The sequence below is a fragment of the Halichoerus grypus genome, chromosome 10 (genome assembly GCF_964656455.1).
Source record: "Halichoerus grypus chromosome 10, mHalGry1.hap1.1, whole genome shotgun sequence".
Taxonomy (NCBI): domain Eukaryota; kingdom Metazoa; phylum Chordata; class Mammalia; order Carnivora; family Phocidae; genus Halichoerus; species Halichoerus grypus.
In genome coordinates, this window is record NC_135721.1 from 72018895 (window position 1) to 72035814 (window position 16920).

General features: G+C 49.2%; 1 protein-coding gene across 1 annotated transcript in view; it reads right to left on the reverse strand.

The window, feature by feature from the left end:
• Nucleotides 1-13459, reverse strand: part of EPAS1 (endothelial PAS domain protein 1) — an 82555-nt gene extending 69096 nt beyond the window's left edge. Inside the window, exon 1 of the mRNA XM_036121685.2 lies at nucleotides 12892-13459. Within this exon, the coding sequence (XP_035977578.1) occupies nucleotides 12892-12917 (26 nt within the window). The 5' untranslated portion in view covers nucleotides 12918-13459. The remainder of the gene's footprint in view (nucleotides 1-12891) is intronic.
• Nucleotides 13460-16920: the final 3461 nt, after the last annotated feature.

Sequence of the window (16920 nt, forward strand, 5' to 3'; positions counted from 1 at the left end):
CAGAGAAGGATTAAGAGATGGAGGCATACCGATGTCACGATAAGATTAAATCCCAAGCTAACCACATTCGGGAGGTACAGCCTCCCTCAAAGTACCATTGGACAGCATGCACTGAAGGGACTCTGCTGGTCCCCGGTGTAAGAGCCTCTCCAGAGCTTCTCGGGATTTCTGGCCAGGGCCCTGCTCACAAGTGTCCAACCATGACCTCAAGTGCTTCTGAATACCTCTGGGGGAAAGGTTATACCTGCTGGGGGAGGGAAAAGGCCCTACCCTGGTGACTCCACAGACAACTCCTTTTCTTTCTCTTCTGGCAGCATCTGCCCAAGACCAGCAGAACTCAGGCTTTAGGGAATGGGGTAGCCACGTAACAGGAAGGAGATGGGGCCAGGAACAGCCTGGTTGCAGTGCTCTGCTCGAGGGATGCTCTTAACAGTTATCGGTAGAGACTGACAAAAGGGGTGACCTGACTTGGATGTGGCTGTCTCCCTCCCTGTAAATAGTGCTGTGTTGAAGGGACTTCCCTATCTTTCTACAATGATCAGATTCAAAGCCCTAGAATCTGGAATGAGAAAGAGCAAGCAGGGATAGAATGACGGGTTTACCAAAGTATTAAGGGCACAGAGACTTTATCATCAAAATGAGAATGCAGGATAAGGGTGGTTGCACCCCTCCTCAGAGCCTGAAGGAAGTTATTTTAGCATACGGTAAGCTGTCCTCTTCCAGCTCTGGTTTTGTACACTGGGAGGTATTTATTGCCTGAGGGATGGTACAGTCCAAATATATATATTCCAGAGTGATTCAGGCACATTGGCAATGACTGATCTCCTAAGCAATACGGGGGGACATTTCTAGTCTTTGAGGTCATTCTTACGGAGAATAATCACAGCCCCCTCCAGGTACCCTGTGGTGTTCACACGAGAGCCAGGCTCCTGGTTGGCAGGTAACAGAGGTGCCCTGAGCAGCTCTCCCATGTCTCACTTATTCTCAAGAGAGGCAGGCATGCTCTCATGGCCCCAAGACAGCCCAAAGATTCCATCACAATATGACTCAGGAAGGACTATTCCTACTTCCCCCATACCAGCCCAGGCCTGGTCCTCACCTCCTGTCCGTTAACAGTGCTCTGGACTCAGCTGTGGAAGGAGCCAGCTCACCAGTCCTGGCATGCCCAACCTGTTTATTACTGCCTCTTCATTTGACTTAAGCTGTTCACCCCAACTGGAATGCCCCATACCCATATGCTTATTTAAGTTCTACCCAATGTTGAAGACCTAGATCTTAATGCTCCTCTGTTAAATGGCCTTCTAATCAATGCTGATCTCCTAATTATTCGCAACACACTAGATCTATTTCCCCTTATTCACATTCACTTAATTACTAATATTCCTCTGTTTGCTCCATCATTTATCTGAGCTAGTTTCAACTACCCAAGAAGATAGTGACATCTTAAAGAGGGGTCTAGGGTCCCCATCAACATAACCATCTCGCAATGTTTCAAACAATTTTAGGGACTCTTTAACTCAAAACTAGACTATAATCCCTGAGGGCAGGGTCCATCTAATGATTCTTTGTAACTTCATTGCATGGCATGACACCTGAATGTGGCAGGTAACCTATAAATGTTTACACACAGACCTCACTACATGCCTGTTGGGTGATCAAGGAAAATAAGTAAGTTGATCTGAGCGAAGCTTTCTTCCTGTCCCTCTAACCCTCTGTACTAAGCATCCCAAATTCTGGACACAGAATTACTGAGGCCCAAATGTGGGCCTGTGTTCTGGGTGCCATATATGGGAAGAAAGAACAGAAAAAGAGGACCGCCCCTTGTTCCCCATGGCCCTTTACCCCAAGCCCCACCCCACAGACTGGGGACCAGCCCCCTCCCCTGCCTTTGTCTCTTCTCAAATCCCCTTAGCTGGGGAGGGAAGAGGAGGAGAGGGGAGGGGAGGGGACCTGCCTTCTCCTCGGGCATCAGTGAGCTCCACCCTTTCCTGTGGGCTTTCTTTCGTTAAACATTTGTTAAAATCAAACCTGAATAAAACTACACGTTTAATATGAAAAAAGAAAAGAAAAAGATGACTGGTCCCTGCTTATGAAGGGCTTACCACCTAAATGTTTTCAGGGACAGACACACACACACTCAAAAGTTATAAAAGCATTATACAAATAATAAAGTACAGACCGAAGACTACATAAATAAGGGGTAACCAATGTACAGCTGCTCAGGGACGGCTCCCCAGGGAAGATGATTTCTGAGCTGAGAGCTGTGTACTCTGCCTGCATACGCTTTCCCATGCGGCCTTTTAAACTTTGAGACTAAAGCTGGAGTACTTTGTTGTTTGGCTGACACTTGCCTTGGTGTGTGGAACATTAACATAATACTAGCCTGATGTTTGCATTTTATGTAAAATCCTGTATCAACAAGACCTGCCCGTGGTTCCCCCAAGTTTTTCTTTCTTTTCAAAGGAAAATGAGTAAAGGGCTCAAATCTACATGAATGAGAAAAGCAGAACCCAAGAGGCAGGCTTCCCAAGTAACCCAAGGGACGGCAAAAAAAAAAAAAAAGCAATTCTATCATTTTTAAAAATGAAGTATGATTTTAGGGACTCAAAATGTGGAAAGTATGACAGAGCACAGCAGAAAATGAGACATCCTAGCCCTTAAGCAGCACGCAGTCTAGTTGGAAAGACAACAACGCGTACAATGTCGTTAGATAACAAGGAAACAGAATCAGGCAGGCTCTTTGGCAAACCTAAGGAAGAGCCACGCAGGGGTGGAGGGGAGGTGCCAGCATGCGAATTACTAGGAAGGCTTTGCTGGAGTGGGAGCCCTTGGGCTCACCCTAGGAAAGTGGGGGGATATTTGAGTAGAAGGAGAGGAGAGGAGAGTCCAAGATGGAAGGAGGAGGTTGAGGGGATCCTGATGGGAGGGAGTCCTGTGACCTGGGGGGAGAAAGCTCTTAGGGCAGAGGGAGGGGGCCTGCATAGCTGGAGTTCAGAAGGCATGTCCAGGGATGGTAGATGAGGGGAGAGCTGGGGTGGGGTCCCTTACTGTCAGTGAAATGAACTTGCACTGCCATGCAGGCTGCCCTTGGGAAGGAAATTGGGCCAGGGATCCATGTCTTCATTCAGGCTCTGAGCAAAGCTAACCCTTGGAGATCTTTAGGAGAAACACTCAAATCCACAACAAAAGAAACCCCTTTGCCACCCTGAAGACTCTCTGTGCTCCCAGGACATGACAGCCCTGCCTAAAATAGGGGCAATATCAGCACCATGCAAACCTCTCCTGAGAGGCTAGGAAAGCTATTTTAGTAGCCAGCCTGCTTCCCAGCCAGTCAGATAGCAGGGAAATGGACGGGGCACCAATTTCCATGGAGCACCACAAGACTCCAGAGAGTGGGGCCACACAGTGGACTACAATTTCCTCTGACTTCTCGACTAACCCAAAGGGCCTCGCCTAATGGGAGGGGCACATCAGCTGAGCCAGGACCTGCAGCGTGCAGGCAAGGAAGCCAAAAGACAGAGAAGGGCCTGGTTCCCATGCCTCACCCACCATTAATTCCCCTAAGTCCCTGGTATAGAATAAAAGACAGCCTCCTGCTGCATAGTGATATGATTACATTTATAGAAGCTCCCCTCTTACCAGCAAAATGTGACCTTCATACTTTTCTTAATATCTGGGTAAACATTTGTTGTGCAAGCGCACAAATAAAGGTTCTAAAGGTGAACCGTGGTGTGTCTACTAACACCACGCTGCTCCAACCCCAGGCACCAGAAAGCCCTTTTGGCTCTGTAGAGGACTTCTCTCTCCCTTAACCCGGGGCACCAAAATTAGCTTCATCAGCCTTAGCCAGTACTGGAGTGAATACTGCCATTCGAAAATAGCATCTGAGGACTCTTGGAAACACAGGAGAGAAATAGAAGGGTACAGTGGCTTAGATACTGAAGAAAGCAATTTCACTGGAGTGCTCTTTAAACCAAGTGTATAGGAAATGAGCATTATCAGGATTTACTCTGGAATCTTTATTAAGTGAATGGTAGTCTTCTAGCTCCCTGTGGTACCCACATGGTGTATTTTATATATCCTGGCTGACTCCATTATGCACAACTGTCTTCATTCAGAAAAATATTGTAGAGATTATGTCCACAAAAGAGTGTTGACCAAATGACCTGTGCTTGAACTCAAACATTTTACTTTGCAGTCTTTTTATTTCTAGAATAATCTGTAAAAACATATTGGGTCCCATTTTCCCAGATATTCGATCATCCAGAATTGATTTTTTAAAAATTTGTTTTAAAGTTCCTAGGAATGGATCCTCAAACAGCCCCTCAGGAGCATAATTCTCTGTTGTTTCCCTGTGGAATTCATAAACAGAGCAAAGCAACCAATTTTTTTGGTGTGTGCTTAAAGCCACTCTTTCCTGCAACTATGTATGACGTCTTTTTCCAGGACAATCTTTCTCAATACTCCAAAGTGCTTCAGCAACAGGAAGTTGTAAAGGTAGGAAGGAGGCCTGTAAATATTTGCTGTAATTACTCATTAGTAATGAGAATAGTTACTACTGAAGTTTGAGTCACACCTTTTGTGCTCTTGGTTCTTTATTACCTTGTAACAGGAGCCCCAGGGGATGCCTAGGGGCCTAACCTCACCGAGGACACCTGGGTCCAGTGGTAGGTTTCACTGCAGACAGTGTGGTTTGCTTCTGTTAGCAGCTCAATTTCCCAAGTATAAAATTAGGATAATGTTTTGCCCTTCCTTCCCCCTGCCCCCAACCCAGGGGCAGTCAGGACAAATATTATACACAGTGGTGACAATATGAAAAAAACTTTTTTGAAAATTTTGTATCAAAGTACAATACATGTATCTGTTAATACAACATCAAGACACAGAGGATAAAAACACTGTATGGCTAGACACAGCACAGTGACTTAAAGGATTACTGCCACCAATAACCATATGCCTTAACTGATGTATTTTAAAGGATTTATAAAAGGCTTCTGAATGGTCTCAGATTGAGCCCACGTGTCTCTTATTCATAGCAAACCACTGACTCCCCACAAAAGCAGGGAGTCTCAGACTGAAAATGAGACTGAGAGAGTCAACTAAAGTCACAACCAAACTAAAGTCACAGAGTTGATTAACTTCTACAAAAACTATAATATTGGCTGTACCCCCAGCATTCGCAGGAAGCCGACACAGTGATGGGGGTACCCTCCAGCAGCGCCATCACGAATACAGCACAATGGAGTCATTTTCCTTGCTCATGTGTTTTATTACACAGCCTAACTCAGTAAAACCACTAATCTGCTAAGATTCCTTGAACTAACCTCTTCGTTGTTTTTTTTTTTTTTTTTTTTTTTTTTTATTGGAGGGTGCCATGGAAAGGGGATGCAGGAAGTCACAGGAGGCATATAAGAAGAGAGTTCTAACGATCCACTTCCAAGGCTTTGGAGAATTGGGGAAATGCCAGGTGGGTGTGTGACAGATAAATACCCTTTTTTTAATGGGTCATTCTCCTTACTAACGAACCACCCTTTCTGAAGTATCTTCCCACATGAGAAAAGGAACTGCTTCCCAGAGTCATTATCTTGCACAGAAGTTACTTATAACGTTAAAACTGAAGACTTTTTCAAATTAGGGGGGAAGTGTGTGCCTCCTGGGAACATGTGAAGCTTCTGGTGGTCTTGCCATGTAAGAGTTTTTGCCGATGTACACGTGGCACCTGGAAACAGCCTGAGGCTGTCAAGCAAACCAGTATTTCTAGAGAAACTAGGAAAACAAAAGGCCCCTTCCAAGTAGATAACATTCTAACCCATTCTGCACCTGTCTCTTTGGATCCAGAGATCTCAAAGGGCCCTGCCACCCTTCTTGACTTCATACTCCTATGCCAGTCTGTGGCTTTCAATACACAGGACCAGACAATTGGCAACAAAGTACACCCAAACTCTGCCTGGAAATCACAGAGGCTGTGAGGAGCACATACCCATGCATAACTACCACACATACGATGATATGCAACTGCCCATAGGACTTGCTTCTCTCTCGGTTATGATGTGTTGGTGCACTTATATTTTACAGCATGGGGAAAGCTCAGAAAACCCTCCTAGGCTCACAGTGCCGGAGCCAGTGTTGGGATGGCTGTGAAGGCTCAGGGCTTCTCAGGGAGAGGAGTATATAAAAATGCAACATATTATTATTGCAACAGCCTTGGCTATTCTTTATTCCTCCATCCATTCTTTCCTTCCTGTCCGTGCAATTTCAAAAGATCAAAAGAGCCAGAGGAAGTCTTGTGCATCTTGATTTGGAGATGGTTCTTCAGAAGCCACAGAGGAAGACTTCTAACAGGTTCTCCTGCACAATGGAGTCTGAAGGCTAAAGTAATTATTGAAGTCTTGCCACCAGTGAAGGGCGGGAGGTGGAAAGCTTTGAACTTCTTGGGGGCAGTAGAGAACCACCTCCGGTCAGAGTTGAGGGAAACCCACGAAAAATAAGAATTTCCAGGACTTCCAAGTCCACCCTTCAGATCTTCAATCCCTGTCTGTGTGTGAGGTTCAATACAGGGATGAGTCACAAAAAAGTAATTATAATAATTATAACTACAACAGCAAAAGCAGTTATCATTATAGAGTACTTACCACGGTCAGGCATGGTATTAAATACTTCATAGACAGCTTAGAAAAGGTAAAGGGGAATGGACCTCTGGTTAAATGTATAGAATCTAGAGACACTTGGCCCAATTCAAATCCCACTCCCACCGATCTGACCTTTGGCAGTTACCTTTCTATACTTCAGCTTTCCCATCAGTGAAATGGGGATAATAACAGGGCTTATGCTACAAGGTTGTTGGGAGGATTAAAAGAGTTAATCCATGTAACGTTCTGAGAACAGAGCCTACACAAAGGAGACTAAAATGTTCAGGTTTTATGGTTTTGTCCTACTGCATATATTATTTCTCTTAAGGACACACACATTCTTAGTGCATAAAAGGGCCTCCAAATAATTGTTTGGGGATGATGGAAAATGTGAGGACAAATTTTCATGGCTGATTTAAGAGCATTAAGAAAATGAACCACATCATGGGGTGCCTGGGGGGGCTCAGTCGGTTAAGCGGCTGACTCTTGATTTCAGCTTGGGTCATGATCTCCACGTTGTGGGACTGGAGCCCAACATTGGGCTCACGCTGGCTGTGGAGCCTGCTTAAGATTCTCTCTCTGCCCCTCCCCCCCCCAAAAAAAAGAAAGAAAAGAAAAAGGAAATGAATCACACCAGAACTAACCCTGTGCTGTGCGCTCACTCCCCTTCCTTCCATTACTGAAGGCAGCTGTGTGGGTAGGTAGACAGGCCAGCCAGGTACAGGTAAGCTTAAAGTGCACCACAAAATCTTTACTAGATACACACACACCAAACCCCTCCCCCATCTCCAAGACAGGGAGAGACACTGGCAGTGAAATGTGGGAACTGTCTGGGACCTGAACAGAAAGATCCTGAAATGTAAGGCAGTCACCGAACCAGACGCTGAAGAACAAGGGCTTGTCCTTTTCAGATCACAGAAGCTCTGAAAGGCTACTGAGAGCTGGGCAGACTTCCCTCAGGGAAAAAAAAAAAAATGGCTTATATACATAATATCTTGCACCCAATTTCAGAGGCTCACAGACCACCCCCTGAAGCCTACTCACAAAGCCCAGGTTAAGCTCCCTCTCTCTTCTTGGCCTTCTTGAAGTCATAGCTGTCTGTACTGTTATCCTCAGAGGGACCACAACCTCTACCCTATCACTCCCAGAGCCCTACTGGACACCTCCTCCTGTGCTCCTCACCCAAAAGTGCTAAAGAACAGCAAACATTCATCTTCGGGGCCTTTCTGTCCATAATATGGAAGTACACAAGAGGGAACACTCCTGAACCCTCCGCCTTTTCTTTACTCTCATTACCCCCAACCCTGACTACCCCCATTTGACCCTACCCGAGCCAGTCTCCATGCTGGTGGTCAGCATCTGCCCTGTATGAGTCCAAGGAAAACTATGGATCACCTCTCCCACCCACCAACCCACACAATACTTTTCAATAACTGTTACAGCCTGAAGTGCTACTAAGAGCTTCTCATCTTTAGCTTCAAAAGATTTGATCCCAACAAAAAAGCTACATGTAAGCTGCTACTATCTATATATTTGGATAAGCTTCCTTATGTGTCCTCCTCCCCCCACCAATCAAACTAAGCGACTGAAAGCACCATATCTCCTATTTCTTAGTCTCTTCTTTAGCATTTTATCCAGAGTAGGAGCAAGTATTCAACACACATTTGTTGTCTTACTGATTTGTATCAGGGTGTGAACAGCAGAGCTGCTTTTCATCATGAAAACAGACATCATGGGACTGGGGGCTCCGTGAGGAAACATCGCTAACTTGACACCATTGGCAAAAACCCTACCAGGTGAACTATCAGTGGTGAACTATCAGTGATGGGCAGTACTAGAAGCAAAAGGGAAGCTTCATTAGGTTAAAATGAAAAGTCATGTTGGTATGAGACAAAACTGGGGAAAATACATAAAAAGCAAATGCTACTGGATAGATTTCTTGAAAAGGAGAAATGCCTAAATCTTGAGATAACACATGACAGCAGGTATTTTCAAATGTATGGGGCTGGAATCCTGGAGCATTGAGAATTAATCTAATTGGTTCCTTCTATCTGTAAACATTTTATACCATAAATTCCTAGAGAGAGTTGAGGATCACCCTACACACACATATGCAACACACACACACACACACACACACACACACACTGACTGATTTACATTCTAAGTGAATTAAATAGTTTGAGTCTCACAGTTCTCACTCCCAGAGAAAATGCCAACTCAGGACAGGAGTCAATCTAGCAGCTGCTTGAATGTCTCCGCGGACATGGGGCTCTCTACTTCACAAAGCAATCTGCTCTGCTGGGCAACAGTCCTTGCATTGGTTTTCTTTAATGAGGTCCACAGATAAGTAAATTTTTTTTCTAAGTGAAATAAAGGGAGAGCACTAAGACAATTGAATTCAAACTTCCCGAAGTTTATAGACAATGGAACCTGCGCCAACTCTGCTTCCTATTTTGCAAAAAGCAAACAGAGCCACTGCTGCTGCAGCTTGAAGTCTTTTATAATTATCTAGAAGAGCAAATCTCCTTTCTACAAGGTTCAGTGATTTGGCAGGGGTGGGGGAGAGGGCACTGTAATCCTTTGGAAATCATTCTCACTGTTTAGAGGCATTTCAGGGCTGGGGATACTATTTCGTCAACAATTGGAAAATACATAATTAATTGAAAGCAATGAACCAGGGTTCTGATTCTTACCAGCACTAACTTTCCTTGTGACCAGAAAAGTCACTGAACCTCTCTGGGCCTCAAACTAGATGATTTCCATGAGCGCTTATAAGATGATTGTTAAGCTCCCCATCAGCAACACGGAAAAAACACCTGAGACCACAGCATTCTTTTTGAACTTCGTGAAAGCTGTAATGAATTAAATAAGAAATGCCTGAACCTAGAAGGTGTTAAACCAACTCCTTATCATCCCTGCATTCTGGTGATTTCTGGTAATGCTGTGGACAGAGAAATCAAATGATAAAGGAATATTTATAGAAAATACACCTACATTGAGAAAAACTGCCTAGCAATAGTTTTCCCATCAGAATTGGGAAAAGGTGGGCTTTGATTTTATTTTAGCAGAGGAACAACTAAGTCCAGCTGGTGAGGGTGGGGGGGTGGCGTTGGGGGGAAGAGTAGTTTGAAAACTTCTGGTCCATGTCTCCAACTCCCCTTCCACCGCTGGCCCTGCATTAAGTGATCTAAGCATTCCAGAAAGGTGCTCTGAGCTGGGTCTGACTTTGGAGTGGACTTTGCTCCTGGATTATCCAAAGATCTCATTTACATTTACCTGAACCACTCTCCAATCCCCACACACCTAAGAACATCCAAACCCTTCTCTCTCAGGGAAAGGACTCAGAAATTGTTCTATTCAGGAAGTGAGACACTTTCCAGCTCTTTTTAAGTAGGCTCCACACCCAGCATGGAGCCCAATGGCCTGCTGAGCTTGAGCTTGAACTCAGGACCCTGAGATCAAGACCTGAGCTGAAATCAAGAGTCAGATGCTCAACCGACTCAGCCAACCAGGCGCACCAGACACTTTCTAGCTCTTCACCGAAGAGAACCTTAATTAATGAGACCCCTCCACACACACCACTTCCACCTGACACATTGATACAGAAAGGTAAGTGTGTGCAGTACCCTTAGCAAGCTTCCGCTTCTGACTGTCTCTGAGATCAATAGGAATGCCCACTACCACCAAAATGCACTTTGATATCCACCATGGAGGCCAGCAGGCCAGCCAACATTTAGAAAGCAAACTCTTTATTATTAAACATTAACATATCCATCGAGGCATGAACGTTTTGGAACAAAAATAATCTCGCCCACTTCTTGAGGGCTGTTGTTAGAAGGAACACTGCAAGTGTTCTGTGCATCTTGAATTTTGGGAAAGAAAACGGCTCTGCTGAACCAGAAGAATGACAAATCTTAAGAACCAATGTTGCAGAATCATCATCATGAGAGCCCCTTCAGCAGGTATCACACTGCACTTGGTACTTCTGGAAAGCTAAGGACAGACACTTAGATGACACACTAACTTTGAATGTATTGGTTCACCTTGGTCCCGCAAGGAGCCTGCAGCGAACAAACAGCCAGACGCGAAAAGTAAATACAGATTTCAAAACAATTAGCCCGAGAGAAATTAGACAACCCTTCACGGGGCTCTGGAAGGCGAGGGGCACGCTGTTTGTCCGGCCAGTCTGCAACCCAAACAACCAAGCAAGTCGCCGAGGGCGGACACACTCGGCGCGGCCACCAGCTCCGCGCAGCGGCCCGGCAGCGGCCATCAAGGCGGCTCACCAGGCGATCGCCGCGGCCGTTCTTTAAACCCGCCGCTCTGGAGAGTAATTCGGAGTCTGATTACCCAATTTCTTTCCATCTCCTATTCCAGCTCCCTCCCTCTCCAACGAAGGAGGCATTACAGCGGGTCAAAGTAATTATTTCCCCTGCTCCCAAGTTTCTGGCGACGATTAATATACATAACACAAGGACCCGGCGCTGAGCCGCGGGGAGAAGCTAACACTTCACACAACTGTCAAGATTGCCATCAGTCCCCACCTCCGCGATTGCGACAGTCACTGATAGGCATCACAGTTGTATAATGTACCATAAATTCCCTCGCCGGCTCCAGAGCCCAAAGCGCGCTCAGAAGAGCTGACTATAATTTTGTTTTTTGGTTGTTCAGTCATTATTATTGGCATCAGGATGCAGGCTATGTTGGTTTTACAAAATGCGTTGGGATCTTAAGCTCTCTTCCTTGCTTTGCCGCCCTCAAAAGACACAGGCCCCCAAGGGAGCTGCGAGGCCCCGGGGGCCCACGCTCCCTCACCCAGCTCAGGTCCGGGGCCGCCACCGTGACGCGGGAGGGAGAGCTGCGGCCGGGAAGGGGAACCCGGGTCCCCCAGAGACCCAGGAGCGAGGGCCCCGGCGCCTGGCCAGAACGCGCGCGATTCGCTCCCGTTTATCAAATCCTTCTCCGCGCACCGAGGTGGGAACCGCCGCTTTCCACCAGAAGATACACGGTTTCTGGCGCAGGTCCCACAGTGGCAGTCCGAACAAGAGCAAATCAACCCAGACACTGAGCTCTCGGGGCTAGTCATCCGCTCCCTTCGCGTCTCGGTCCCCCATCCCCGCACGACCGCCCCGCAGCCCTGCGGCTGATCCGCCCGGGCTCAGGCCGCACGTTCATTCCATTTCTGACCCCCCCCCCCGCCCCGCAACCCGCGAAACCCAGCCCCGCCAAGCCGCCGCGGAGGGCGGGGCTGAAAACGCCAGCGCACCGGGGCAGCCCCAGCGGAGACCAGAGGAGTAGGGGGCCAGGCAGCCAGCCTCGCACGCTCGCGGGAGGCGAGGCCGTACCCACGCCTGCGTGGCCGCACGGTGCGTTCACACCCGCGCCGGGAGAGGGCCGGGCGGGGAGAAGCCGGGCGGGGGCGGGGGCGGGAAGGCAGTGAGAGTTGGCCGGAGTTGCCTCTCACCCAGTGCCGAGAGGCTCGCGAGGGCAGACGGGCGGATCGTGGCTGCCCTTCTCTGTGCTCTTGAGAGAGAGACACTGGGACCTGCCGGGGGCACCCAGTGTCTCCATTCCCTCCCCGCACACCAACGCATCTGCCCTCGCGAGGCAACCCTGCCCACCACACAACTCTCCTCCCGAGTCAAGGTGCGGGATCAGGAAGGGGGCTTCTCGAAGCTTCAGTGGGGTCTGCAAACCCGGAGTAGGGCCCTTTGCTGCGTTCTGGCCCCTCCGCGGAGGCGCGTCCCAGCGCGGCGCTCCGCCTCCGGACCCTGGCCAGATTGGGCGCAGTGCGAGCACAGTAGCTCATTTGGAAGGACCCGTGGGGTCCCAAGGAAAAGAGACTAGTGGATGGTGCCCCCCATGCGAAACCTGAGAAAGTCCAAAGTTGACCTGGGTCAAGTCAACCCAGAAACATTTCAACATGCTGGCCACATGAATTTTGAGCGGGGGGCTGGAGCGGCGGCGATCTGGGAAGGTTCCGCGCGCCACAGCCCCTCCGACCTCCAGGGCCATCTCCCTGGGCCTCCTGGCCTCATCGCGCGCGCAGATTCGCGACTTCTTCGGGCCACAGAGCCCTCCACGGCGAAGCCGAAGCGCCGCGTCCACAGACGGGGCACCTGCTCTCCCCCCTCAAAGCCCTCCACACCGATCCTCGGGCCTCAAAGACCCCTGCGGACTCCTCTTCTAGCCGCTCTCGGTCGCTCCCACCCCGTGCGGCGTGGCCATCCCCCTTAGACCAGCTCCGACGCCCGCTTACCTTTTCTTCTCCTTGTCAGCTGTCATTGTCGCCGTGGCGCTCTCAAACGCCAGACACCTGAGCTCCCCGGCCGGTGGGGATTGCAGTCGCCGCCTTCGCTGTGGCCCTCGCCTACTCCTTGTGGCCCGGGCCGGTGTTAAAGGTCCTAGGTGCTCGCAGGTCCCGAGCGCCCCGCACGGTCAGGTGGAAGTTTGCGAGCTGCTGGCTAGGTGCGGGGAGGAGGGTGGAGAGAGGTGCCGGGGAGGAACCTGCACGGGGAGGCGGGGTCGGGGAAAGGAGTGGGAGGAGGCTGTCAAACCCAAAAAGAGGGCCGCGAGAGCGGGACCTTAGTTCCTTTTTCCCACGAAGAGGAGTCACTTTTCTGGGTTTTCAAAAATAAAAATAAAAATAAGAAGTGGCTGCAACGACTGGAGTTGGAAGAGTCCAAGGCCGGGCGGGCGCGACCGCGGAGATGACCATACAGTCTCAGGACACTGCCGAGGATTGTACAGCCGCCTCAGGCTAGCGCTGTGTTGGGTACAGGGGCTGTGTCGTGAACCGCTCTCAAATGTCCGGCTCCCGGGGCCGCCAGCCCACTTTAAAAACTCCTGCGGCCGGGCGGGGGAGGGCGGGGGAGGGCGGGGGAGGGCGCTGGGGGCGCGGGCGCAGGGGGCGGGGGCGGGCGTGCGCCGGCAGGCCCCGCCCCCGCCCACCCCGCCCACCCCGCCCGCGCCGCGCCGCGCCGCGCCGCGCGCCCGGGCAGCCCACTGCGTCCCGGCCAATGGGGAGGCGCGGCCGCAGCCTCTGCCCTGACCCCGGCCCGCCCCCTGCCCCCGCGCTCGGCTCCGCCGCGGCCCGCCCGCCCCGCCTCCTCCTTCTGCAGTTCCAGAAGTTGTTTATGAGGTCGGCGGGGTGGCTTGTGGCAAGGTGGGACTCCGCACCGGGCAAGCGCAACCCAAGTGGGGCTAGCCGGCAGCGAGAAGTCGGTCTCCGGGAGTGTTGCGGACAGCGGGAGTGCCCCTTTGCACTGGCGTCCTTTCTCCTTTGCCGTACCTTTGGGACCGGGGCAGGACTGTGAGCCCCGAGGGTCCCGCGCTCTGCCACGCCACGCGGAGCCGCTCCGCAGTGCCGCTCCCGCGTCCCTCGCTCTGCTGCCTCGCCCCCGGGCCCTCTCGGGATAATTCCGAGGGCCCAGCAGCGGCGCTCCGAGCCTAGGCGTTGCGCTTTTCCCGGCAGAACGCAGCTGACTTTGCCGTCTGAAAGAAGAGGCAGGGAGACGGATCACCTGCTCCTGTGGGGTCTGGGGAAAACGGTGCAGTGAAATAGAGCTAGGGCTTTACCTGCTCTTCCCTTCCCTCAACTGGTAGACCTGTTGCTTGCGGGGTCGTGTTGGACTGTGTGGCTTTGGTGAGGATGCGGGAGAGGCGGGCCCTCGCTCCAAGCGAGGGCCTCCTGCGCCCTGCTCCCAACACCTGACCATCAAGGCGTGGGCCTGGGCCAATTCAGAATTGGACAAGTCAGTCTGGCTTCCTAGTGTGATTTGGGGATAAGAATTGACAGCGTGTCCTCAAGCCACAGGATTTCAGGCCTGCCCTATGTGTCTCCAATGTTTTATTGAAGCGCCAGGAACATCAAGTCTACAGGTGTTGAGTGTAGAGAGATCAGTGATCTAAGGGGCAGGCCATTAGAGCTCCTGGATTTTCCAGCTGCGCTTTAAACTCTGCTTTCAACAAATGCTGGCCCGGGCACCTATGCTCCACGTGCCTCTGCCCCGACCCGATCGATCGGCTCTCCCAAGAATCCCACCCCATTTACTACCTGCATTATGTTGATCCAGATCTCAGGATGGGACAGGGAAGGCTCAGTCTTCCAAGATTTGCGAAAAGTTTCATAGGTGTGAGTGGAAGAGAAGAGAAAGCAAGGGCCACGGGACTGGTAGCCCTTGCACTGAGAGCCTTGCTCTACGTTTTCCCCATAAGCCTTGTCAGATTTTATATTAAATAATCTACATAATGAAACTCCAGGACTTTATACAAAGTGAGCAGAGCCATTCACAAAAGGACAAATACTTTATGATTCAGCTATTATGATGTATCTGAAGTAACGAAATTCATAGGAACAAAGTAGAAAGGTGGTTGTGGGGGGATGGGATGGGAATTAGTGTGTAATGGGTATACAGTTTTGCTTCTGCAAGATGAAAAAATTCTAGAATCTTGTGCAAAAGGTGAATATATTTAACTCTACTGCACTGTACACTTTAAAATGATTAGGGTGGTAAATTTAATGCTAGCTTTTTTTCCTACCACAATGCAAAAATAAATATCAAGAAAAAATAATCGTAAATGGAACTTTTTTTGGTATAGGTTTGTGTTATTACCAAAATACAAAGAAAACATATTTTTCCCTTGCACGCCAGGAGGGGTGGGGCTACTTTTCAGGGGCCTTTGGAAGGCACTGGAAAGCAGAAAAGAGGAGAAAACTTGCCGAGAACTGGGGAACCAGGCATATTTTCTCATTTTCCTAGAGCCATGAGCACTGTGTACACAGACTTTGAAATCAAACATCACGCCTGACAGTCAAGGGATTCAAACAAAGATTGCAAATCTCTCTAGGGAGCCATTTCTTGAGGCTGGTAGGTTTCAGAAATGGAGTGATTTCATACTGGGCTTCTCCAGCCACCCAGTCCTAGTGGACACATTTATTTATCTTAATAAAGAGATTGGTAAGACACAGTGCTTCCTTAATCGACAATAAGCTTACTTATCTCACTTGGTGCTGGAGTGGGAGAAGAAACAGGGTCTTTGGTGGCTTCCAGGTGCTCAGATGGTTTACTGCCTGAGGAAGGAGAAAATTCCTGAGTCCTGGGCTATGCTTAAAAGTCACAAAGCAACACCTCCAACCTACACAGAACATTTCAGCAATGCTGAGCTTATGAAATTAGATATTTTGGTATTTAAAAAAAAAGAAAGAGGAAAGGTAAAGGGTCACTCAACACATCTACATATTAATATTGCTCCTTCCCCATGGCCAGACTGCCCATCTTTCTAATTGGGATTTTGCCCTCTGAGTGAAAGGTCCCCAAGCTCCGATAAACAACTGGATGGATATTATGAAAATCCCAGGGAGTAACTTTGAAGAGTCTGGGATTTTGGCAGTGTCTGAGAGATTCACCAAAAGCCCTATATAGAAGGATTGGACCCAGCCTTGCTTAGAGCAGACCTCTTAAGATTTCTTCCAGGATTCAGTTAAACAACCTCTGCAGGAAGGAGCTGAGAGTGTAAACCCAACACAGGCCTGTGGCTAGAGTGTCCCATTTTACTTTTTAATGCCCACGGAGCACTGCAGGAGAAAAGCTTTAAAAGATGATGGCGGAAAGAGATGGATTCCAGGATTTAGAGGAGTGTCTCTAGAGACAATGATCTTTTGGCCACAGAGGGCAGCAGAGGGCATCACTAGGCAAAACTCCCAAGCTGCTTAAAATGGGAGCAGCTGCCCATTTCCCAGCAAATCTCTCTACCTGTCCCCCAACCCTAGACTGGACAGCTTGGCAACACAGTCTGTGACCCCAGGAGAATACTGACTTGTTTTAATGCGGGACGAGACTGGGTCTCTAGCTTCCTCTCTCCTCTGTAGAGCATACATACCCTTAGGAGGATGGGATAGATGGAGACAAATTGTTAACTTACAGATTTGGTAGAGAGCAGACACCTGGGCTGAGGTGGGCAGGTGGAAGACAGAGGGCCTTGGTAATCCTGTTAAAGTAACAGTATGACCCAAGATGTGGTTGGAAATTAGGTTGGGATGGGTGGGATCTAACAGGAGAGGAGATCTTGGAGGTCTGGGCTATTTCTTTAGTATTTTACAACTTTCAATGTATTGTCACATGTCAGGGCTGGGGTGCAAAATTTCAGGGGGCATTCACTCTCTGGTGGTAGTAGCCCTGGCCCTGCACATGTGTTATCTAATGTAATAACCATCGGGCCCTAGTCCCGCCATTTATTGGGTTGGAAGGGAAGTCACCCATTCCCTCACATTTGCCTGTTAGTCCTC